This window comes from Tupaia chinensis, unplaced genomic scaffold, assembly GCF_000334495.1.
Source record: "Tupaia chinensis unplaced genomic scaffold, TupChi_1.0 Scaffold000386_1, whole genome shotgun sequence".
NCBI lineage: Eukaryota > Metazoa > Chordata > Mammalia > Scandentia > Tupaiidae > Tupaia > Tupaia belangeri.
In genome coordinates, this window is record NW_006159888.1 from 2573855 (window position 1) to 2584322 (window position 10468).

The 10468-nt window shown below is 42.7% G+C and overlaps 1 protein-coding gene across 2 annotated transcripts in view; it reads left to right on the forward strand.

Annotated features, from left to right (window-relative positions):
- POLR2D (RNA polymerase II subunit D) overlaps nt 1-10468 on the forward strand; it is a 17730-nt gene that overhangs the window by 4393 nt on the left and 2869 nt on the right. The window contains exons 2-3 of one of the 2 annotated variants that reach the window (XM_006153680.3): nt 3020-3200; nt 9214-9309. In XM_006153680.3, the coding sequence (XP_006153742.1) occupies nt 3020-3200; nt 9214-9309 (277 nt within the window). The remainder of the gene's footprint in view (nt 1-3019; nt 3201-9213; nt 9310-10468) is intronic. The other variant, XM_027773878.1, reaches the window with a different exon arrangement.

Here is a 10468-nt window from a genome sequence, read left to right on the forward strand (position 1 = left end):
TCTTTCCCTCAGGTTGAAAATAGCTTTGGGTGCCTATTGTATTTACCAGTAGCAAATACTGGTTCCTCTTGACCTTTGTAGACTGTCCCTGTGTACCAGAGTGTAAAGTTAGAGAGTAAAGCCGGCCTTAGGCATGGGGAGGCATTACTCTCATATAGTCATTAGTGATTTTCTCCCTTGTTAACCTGCCTGGGTCTCAGAGAGAGCCACATTGCAAGTGATTTGTACCTCTCCTCACTGTTGCTTCCTCCTCAGTGTGGGATTATAAATACGAATTCATGTTTATGAGTGATTCCAATTCTGGGGAAATAATTTACTGATCAGGGAAGGACAGATAAAAAAGATAGATGCCAGGAACATATGCTCCTATAGAAACATAAGGGTTAGACTGATTTTCCTAAGGGAAAAAATAGTATTTCAACAGTGTTAATGGGAATATGCAAAAAAGGTTGCCATGTATTATGGAAGGGAACCAAAGCTTTCTGGTTCTCTTTCAAACTAAATTTTTTAAGAAATTTGACAGAAGGCACATATACTCTGTGAATCAAGAGAGAGAGAGGGAGGGAAACTCTATTTCTACATCCTGTCAGGATTTGGGGCATGCATGCACATAACCCAACATAGTTTTTAAGTGACCCGGGCTAGGATTCAAGCTCTGATCAGCCCTGAGGCTGTTAGTTTGTAATACACAGTGCTTAACCACAGCTGTACCACAGGGCTGGCCCCAAACCTAATTTTTTATATTAGATTTGCTTACAATAGATTTGTGCTGATACAAAAATAGAATTTGGGGTAGTTAATATGTGTTTTCAGATGATTGGCCCTCTTTAATGTGTAGGATATAACAGTTTCTAAAATTAAGAGGTTAATATTAGCATTATGGAACTATAAAGATTCTACATCCATGCAGGCTAAAGAAAAAAAAATATATATATATGTATGTATATATGTATATATGAATGAATGAATGAATGAATGAGAGATTTTTTTCTGTAGGATGCATGTGCTCATCAGAGATAGAGAAAGTGAGAAACTACCCTCCAGGAAGGATGTCCACACCGCAGTCCTTTCTCCATTCTCCACTCAGGATTTTAGACTCATGCGCATGCATTCCCGGCATGAGATTCAAGCTGCTGAGTCTGGGCTCAAAACTACATTCAACCATGTGGGATTCCAGCACCTTTACCACTATGCCTCCTGCTGGTCCTGAGAAATAATTTCTTATTGACAGAGGGCACTCGTGCTTGCCAGAAAGAGACAGGGAGACAGAGATGGAGAGAGGAAGAAGGCACCCCTCCACACACACAGTGTAACATAGTTACACCACAATCGTTCTCTATTTCTTCATCTTGTTAAGATTGTTTTTTTTTTTTAGAGGTTTTTGCTATAGGGTGCGTGCGCTCACCAGAAAGACAGAGACAGAAAGCGAGAAATCACCCCCTAGGAGGGATGGCCACGCTGCAATCCCTTCTCCTCCATTCTCCTCTTGGGATCTTGGGCACGCACGCACACGCACCTGGTGTGAATTTAAGCTTCCGGGTCCAGGACTCGAACCACGGTCAACTATGTGGGAGTCCAGTGACATTGCCATTACGCTAAGTGCTGGTCCCATCTTGTTAAGATTTTGAGCATGCAACATGCCCTGAGTGTTTTTAAGCCACCAAGCTTCCATTCAAACACAATTGGCCATATGGGATCCAACTCTCATAACCACTAGGCTGTGGGACCAGCCTGAGAGAAATAATTTTTGATGTGCTTTTGTTTTTTAAGTTAATTCATTTATTTGTTTTTGTTATTTTTATTTTCCTATAGGGTACTTTTACTTGCAGGAGAGAAACAGAAAGGGTCTGGCATACTATAATCCATTCTCCTCCATTCTCTTCTTGGTATTTTGGCCATGCACGTACATGTGCCTGCCATGTTTCTCAGATCTCCAGGTCCAGGACTGGAATCATGCAGTTGGCCATGTGGCATAAAGTCACCCTAAACACCACACCACTAGCTGGACCTTTATTTATTTTATGAGCAAGGAAGAGAGAGATAGCATTCCCAATAGGGTCTTGATGCCATAACTTCCCACTTTCAGCCAGCAGCATGTCATAGGTGTGTGGGTACCTGGCACACTTAAGGTCTCCAGACATGAACCTAGAACCCTCTCCTGTAGTTGAGCTTCATGGTGGTGTTTTTGTTTGTTTGTTTGTTTTTGAAATTTTTTTTTTTTTTTTGAGAGGTTTTTGCTATAGGGCGCATGCGCTCGCCAGAAAGTCAGAGACCGAGAAACAGAAAGCGAGAAATCACCCCCCAGGGTGGGTGGCCACGCCGTAATCCCTTCTCCTCCATTCTCTTGGGATCTTGGGCATGCACGCACAAGTGCCTGGCATGAGTTTAAGCCACTGGGTCCAGTTCTCGAACCGTAGTCAACTCCATGGGAGAGCAGCAACATAGCTATTACACTAGCTGATGATCCCGGTGTTGCTTACTTCTGCACTACTAACTCGCCCCCTGATATGCTCTGTTTTGAAATCAGTAACTAGCCTAAGTAGGATAATGATGTACCATTAATACCACTCTAGGTAACATTCTTTAGTGTCAGAAACTATAAAACCCAAATGAACTAAATTTTAGTGTCTCATGTACCTCACTGTACCTTGTAGTGCATGAGTGTGGTTGAGGGCAAAGATTTGGAATAGAAAGCTCCTGGAGGGGCAGAGAAAAGATCAAATACAAAATAAACATTTAGAAGTAAACTTTTTTGGGGAGGGGTTTTTGCTATGGAGTGTGTGTGCTTGCCAGAAAGACAGAGGGATGGCCATGCTGCATTCCCTTCTCCATTCTCCTCTTGGGATCTTGGGCACGCACGCACACACGCCAGGAGTGAGTTAAAGCCACCAGGTCCGGGACTCAAACTGTGGTCAACTACATGGGAGTCCAGCGACATAGCCATTATACCAACTGCTGGTCCCAGAAGCAAACTTTCGAAAGATTGTTTCCAACTGACATTTGTGCTTCTCACAAACAGAGTTTGAAACAGCTGAGACACTTCTAAATTCAGAAGTTCATATGCTTCTGGAGCATCGAAAGCAACAGAATGAGAGTGCAGAGGACGAGCAGGAACTCTCAGAGGTCTTCATGAAAACCTTAAACTACACAGCACGTTTTAGTCGTTTCAAAAACAGAGAGACCATCGCCAGCGTCCGTAGGTGAGTGCTAAAAGAAAGTTATTGTTATTAATCTAAATTATTGGTCATCTGTAGGTAGGACACTGTTTCTTCCTCTCTTCTAGGCCTCAGCTATAAGTTTAACATAAGTAAAATAATGTCTTTATCAAAAATTTTTAGGGCCAGCCCTGTGGCCTAGTGGTTAAGAGAGCTGGATTCCACATCCCAACCACAGAGTCCCAACCCCAGCACACAGGCCTTGTGTGCATACATGCTCCATATTCCAAGAGGATGGAGAAATGGAGGAAAAGGTATTGTGCTATGACCAGGTCCCACTTGGGGGGTGCTTTTCTTTGTCCCTCTGTCTCTCTGCAAGTGCACATGCCTGCTGGCAACTGAAAAAAGAATGGAAAAGAAAATAAATAAATGGCGTATATGACAATATTCCCTTCATCCAACTTTTTTTATAACCCCCAAATCCCATTATCTTCCTGCAAGGTAACTTATATGAGAAGCCTTCCAAAAGTTTATAGAAAATGTGTGTTATGATAAAAACTATATGTGGATTTCAATTTAACTTTTTTAGAATTATTTTTACTTAACTTTATCCATTTATTTATTTATCTTAATTTGACAAGAGAGGGATAGAGTTAGAGAGAGAGAGAGAGAGAAGGAGAAAGTGAGAAAGCAAGTTGCCAGGTCCGGGATTCAAACCACAGTCAGCCATGTGAGAGTCCAGCACCCTGCTGACCCCAAACTTGTATAGTTTGTATGTTTCACAATCTTTCAGTTTCATTTGGGTTATATTGTTTCTGACACCAAACTATACAGTTTCACAATTTTTTTGGACCAAAGCAAACTCATACTTTAATTCCATTTATCTGTGAACCTGTTGAAATCCTATCATATGTATAAGTGCATATTTATTTATTTATAGGTTTTTACCCTAGAACATGTGCACTTACCAGAGAGCAACAGAGAGAGGGAAAGTGAAAAATTATACCCTAGGAAAGATGGCCATGCTACAGTCCCTTCTCCTCTATTCTCCTCTCAGGATTTTGGGCATACATGTGCATGCACGTGACACAATCTGAAGCTACCACATTGGGGACTTGAGCCACATTTGGCCATGTGAGAATCCAACATTTTAACCACCATGCTACCTGCTGGCTCCAGTGTTTACATTTATATACATGCACATATACACCCTCACATCTGTATTAAAAAATATATAGCATTGTTTTGAGGAGTTTTTAAAATTTGTAATTAAAGTGGGCTTATTTATTTTTTACTGAAAATCTCTTAGAGTTCTTTATATCTTAATAAATATAGAACCAGCCAGTAGTGTGGTAGTTAAGGCTTTTAGATCCCCCATGGCCAACTGCATGGTCCAAGTCCTAGACCCAGTGGCTTGAAAGACACACTAGGTGTGTGTTAGTGCATGCCCAAAATCCTGAATGGAGGAGAGATGGAAGAGAAGGGATTGCAGCATGATCCTGTCCTGTGGGGAGTGCTTTTTCACTCTCCCTTTCTGTCTCTGGTGAGCGCGTGTACCCTATGCCAAAATTTAAACACACACACACACACACACAGATACACACATGTATCTTTCTGGGTCTTTGCTTTACCTTTCCTAAGGTGACTGACTTTTAGCACTCTGTACAGCATTGCTTCTCAAATTGGGTTGGCCATCCCCAGAGAAACCCAGTGGTGGCCCAGGTCCTATAGGAAGCCACAGGGGAAGCAGGGTATTTTCTTTTTTTTAATCCTGTGGTTTTTTTTTTTTTTCACATTATTTATTATTTGTTTTTTGTATATACTTTCAGTCATATTGTTTGACTTACAATGAGACCATTTTGATATGTGCACATTTCTCCCCAGACCTGTTGATCAAAATATCTTTAACAGATAACAACACACCTCCCCGTATCAGTTTCACTTAATGATAGGCAATTTAGAACCTTTTTTTTTTTTTAAGAATTATTTACTTAATTTATTTATCACTATTACTATTTTTTATCTTGCTACAGGGTACATGCACTCACCAGAGGGAGACAGAGGGGAGAGGGGGGGTGGGGAGTGAGAAAGCAAGCTGCCAGGTCTGGACTCGAACTGTGGCCAGCCATGTGGGAGTTCACTGCCTTAATCACCATGCCACCTGCTGGCCCAACTTAAAACATTAAAGCAAATAGACCCCAGCATATTGTAGCGTAAAACAAAATTGTATGTGAATTTTTAAAGTTATTGAACCTAAGCCTTCAGGTCCTGGAGATATTTGTTTGTTCTACTTCAGTGAATATGCTTGAGAAGCATTGTCCTAAGAAAGTCAGATGGATAAAGCATGTCATACGCAGTTAGTCTTCAGAATGCTATTTAATTTTTCTTTTCTTTATTGATGATATAGCATGGTTGAGGGTTGGAAAATTTGAACATCCTCCACAGGATTCTCTTCCTCATGATATGACCAGATTGTGTAGAGGGTATTTGTCTCTTTTCTCTTTCTCTCTCCATGTTTCTTGTGTGTGTGCTTATATGCACTCTATCAAAAACAAAACAAAACACATTATTAATCAAGTGTAGAAAAGAAGTATGCATTTGCAATATTTTTGAGAAAAAGCAAACTTTTTCCATTCTCTTCCTTTTATTTGCCAGAGCACAGGTTTCAGGAGACAGAGAAGAAAAAAGCACTCCCGGGAACCAGCAGTTAGCGTAATGGCTTTGTCGCTGGACTCCCACGTAGTCGACCGCGGTTCACGTCCTGGACCCGGTGGCTTAAAACTCATGCCGGGCGCCTGTGCATGCATGCCCAAGATCCCGAGAGGAGAATGGAGGAGAAGGGATTGCAGCGTGACCATCCCTCCTGGGGGGTGATTTCTCGCTTTCTGTCTCTATGTCTCTCTCTGTCTGTCTGGCGAGGGAAAAAAAAAAAAAAGAAAGAAAGAAAGAAAGAAAGAAAGAAAGAAAGAAAGAAAGAAAGAAAGAAAGAAAAAAGCACTCCCAATGGGATATGGTCACACCACAGTCCCTGCTTCTCCATTTCTCGATCCTTCTGGGATTTTGGGCACACATGCCCAGTGTGTTTTTCTTTTTTCTTTTTGAGTTTTTTTGCCATAGGGCATGTGCACTCCCCAAAGAAACAGAGAAAATGGAGAGAAAGTGAAGAATCACACCCTAGGGGGAATGGCCATGCCAAAGTCCCTTCTTCTCCATTTTCCTCTTGGGATTTTGGGCATACACATCCAAACACCCAGCATGATTTTCAAGCTGCAGGCTCCAGAGCTTGAATTTCAGTCAATCATGTGGAAATCCAGTGCCTTAACCACTACTCTGCCTGCTAGGCAGACCCAGTTTGTTTTTCCAGTTCCCAGGCCGAACCACATAGTTGGCCATATGAAATCCAACTCCCTTAGCCACCAGGCCATGAAGCTGGCCCTTTTCCTTTCTCTTATACAGTTACCAATACAATGGGGTTTATTTATTTTCTTCACATGAGAAATAGAGACAGGCGGGTTTTGTTTGTTTGTTTGTTTGTTTGTTTGTTTGTTTGGTGAGCTCATCAGAGAGACAGAAAGTAAGAAATCACCCCCCGTGGGGGATGGCCATGCCGCAGTCCCTTCTTTTTTCTTTTTTTGTTGGTGGTGGGGAGGTTTTCGCTATAGGGCGTGTGCGCTCGCCAGACAGACAGAGAGAAACATAGAGACAGAAAGCGAGAAATCACCCCCCAGGGGGGATGGTCACTCCGCAATCCCTTCTCCTCCATTCTCCTCTCGGGATCTTGGGCACGCACACACACGCACCCGGCGTGAGTTTTAAGCCACTGGGTCCGAGACGCGAACCACGGTCGACTACGTGGGAGTCCAGCGACATAGCCATTACGCTAACTGCTGGTTCCCTGCGCAGTCCCTTCTTCATTCTCCTCTTGGGATCCTAGGCATGCACGCACACATGCCCAGCATGATTTGAAGCCACTGAGTCTGGGACTCGAACTGCGGTTGACTACATGGGAGTCCAGTGACATAGCCATTATGCCAACTGCTGGTCCTGAGACAGGCATTTTTTTGTTGCAGTCTTTTCCTCAGTTCTGTAGCCAGGATCACAGGTGCACCCAGTGTGTTCTGGTACACCAGGAATGTGAACCTGGAGCCATATGGCCTCCAGCATTGCCCAGTAAGTAATACCCCTACTGCCCATGCTGCTAGGGCTGCGCCTCACCATGACACTCTGACATCGGAGATGTGCGGGTTTTCTCCGCATACCAACCAATTCTGCAGCCACATCAACCACACCAGTTCAGTTTAATTTTGACACTGTCTGCTTGGATATAGGGTCAGATCCCACAAGTTGAGGGCTCAGTCCCTCAAGTCTGATCTCCATCTCACATGGCATTTGCAAATCTCAGATATGACCTGACCAGCTGACTATATATAAACGGGGGTTTCCATGGCCCCCTCCTTGGTTTGATTAATTTGAACTTATCAAATTTGTTTTTTTGGGGGGTTTTTTTGGAGCGGTTTTTGCTATAGGGCGCATACACTTGCCAGACAGACAGAGAGAGAGAGACAGAAAGCGAGAAATCACCCCCCAGGGGGAATGGCCGCAGTGCAATCCCTTCTCCTCCGTTTTCCTCTCGGGATCTTGGGCACACATGCACACACGCCCGGCATGTTTTAAGCCACCAGGTCCGCGAACGACGGTCAACTATATGGGAGTCCAGTGACATAGCCATTACGCTAACTGCTGGTCCCACACCCAGCATGAATTTTAAGCCACCAGTTCTGGGACATGAACTGGAGTCAACTACGTGGGAGTCCAGTGTCAACCATTACATCATCTGCTGGCCCCTATTGTGTGTATATTTCTAGTACAGAGTACTTGAAATAAGATGCATTTTAGGGGGACCAGCAGGTGGCATGGTGGTTAAGGGCACTGGACTCCCACATGGCCGACCATGGTTCAAGTTTCTGACCTGGCGGCTTGCTTTCTTTCTCTCTCTCTCTCTCTCTCTCTCTCTCTCCTACTCTGTCCTTCTCTGGTCAAATTAAAATAAATAAGTAAATAAATAAATAAAGTCAAATAAAATAATTCTAAAAAAAGATACATTTAAGGTGTAGATTAGCATAGAGTAGGGTATGTTATACTTTTTTTTGGTCTGGTATTTGTATTTGTCAGAGAAAGACAAAAAGAGAGGAGAAAGCATCCTTTATGGGTAATGGTCATCACACAGGGCCTTCTCCATCTCTTTCTCCTATTGAGATTTTGGGCACATGCACATATGTGCCTACCCTGTTTCTCAACCTCCTGGGTCTGGGACTCAAAATGTATGTTTGGCAATGTGGAATCCAGTTGCTTTAACCATAAGGCCATGGACTCAGCCCATTATTTTATCTGTTTTTTTGTTGTTGTTGTTGTTGTTTACTTAATCCTCCATAAACGAAAGAGCAAGCACAAACACTTTAGCAGGATCACCCCCAGACTTTAACAAGCCCTGGATTATTGGCATGCTCAAGCCCAGTGTACCTGGGGAGTTCTCCAGACTTGAACCAGGAACCTTCTCATGTGCATTTGCCTCCCAGAGCATCACATTTTACCACTGCTCCACTGTTAGTGGTTTCCACAGGTGGTAGTGGCAGGAGTTTCACCCTGTCTTCTCTTCACTCTCATTCTCTCTTTCACCAGAGCTTCCTATTCTGTTGGAGTATCAGCAGAAACTGACTTGAAACTGGGATTTTGCAGCCAGTATAACTGATCAAATGAGAGAAAATAGGGACTGGCAGGTAGTGTAGTGGTTAAAGGTGCTGGATTCCCACATGGCTGACTGTGGTTTGAGTCCCGGACCTGGTGGCTTGCTTTCTTGCTTTCCCTTTCTCGCTCTTTCTCTAGCTGGTCAAATTTAAGTAGTAGTAATAATAACAAGTGGAATTAAATAAATAATTCCTTTTAAAAAAGAGAGGGAATGCTATTTTTCTCTTGCTTATTAGTTACAGTTGATCCTCTTTTTCATATAGATCATTCCTTGAATGTTTTGTGTGGTTTTGTTTTCCCTCTCTGTGATCAGCTTGCTCCTCCAGAAAAAACTTCATAAGTTTGAGTTGGCCTGTTTGGCCAACCTTTGCCCAGAGACTGCTGAGGAATCCAAGGCCCTGATCCCAAGGTTAGTACCAGTTTTGATAAGTTCTATGTGTATTGGATAAATTCCTACAAATAAGATTGCTGTGTCTAAGGGGTATATTCATTTAAAATTTGGATAGATAACTCCAGTATTGAATAAGAATACCTTTTAAACAACGTATGAGAAAGATAGTTTTATACCATATTATGTGGAGCACCTGGAACTCTGTTATATTTATGGTATGAATACAGTTCCCTTTGGCAGGCAATTTGACTATGTCTAGTAAAGTTAATGATGAATATACCCCATGACCCAAAATTCTGTTTCTGGGTACATAGACTAAAGCCAGCTATTGACACATTTGTCCACTATCATATTGCTGACAGAAGTATCTGAAACTTGGTGATTCCTAAGAATTGAGGTTTATTTAGCTCACAGGTTGGAGGTCTGAGATCCAGGGGCCACATCTGGTGAGGCTACAACATGGTAGAAGGCAGGATCTTGAGCAGAGCAGAGTGACTGTCAATAAGTTTCTGCTTGTCCTGGTCTCCTCTCCCTTACAAACCCACCAGCACACAATCCTAGGGTCACACTTTAATGACTTTATCATACCCAAAGACCCCACCCTTAGCCATGAAAAGATTAAATTTTCATGTAACACTTAAACAGTACAACCAAGTATCAGCTCATGAAGTTTAGGGAGGACATTCCAAACCATAGTAGCAAAGTATTCAGGTTTACAAAGAGATGTGTATTCCAGTATTTACTTCTACATTGTTATTGATAGCAGGAATTTTTTAAAACAGTTTGTCAGTCAACAAGAGAATGATTAAATGAATCAATGTATGATCAAACAGTGAAAAAAATTAATGAACTAGTATGACATGGAATGACATTAATACATGCCAAAATAAATTTTGAGAAAAAGGGAACCAGCAGTTGGGGTAATGGCTATGTCACTGGACTCCCACGTAGTCGACTGCGGTTCGTGTCCTGGACCTGGTGGCTTAAAACTCACACCAGGCGCGTGTGCGTGCATGCCCAAGATCCCGAGAGGAGAAGGGATTGCGGTGTGACCATCCCCTCTGGGGGGTGATTTCTCACTTTCGGTCTCTATGTTTCTCTCTGTCTGTCTGGCGAGCGCACACGCCCTATAGCAAAAACCTCTCCAAAAAAAAAAAAGAGGGGGAGGGAAAAAAAT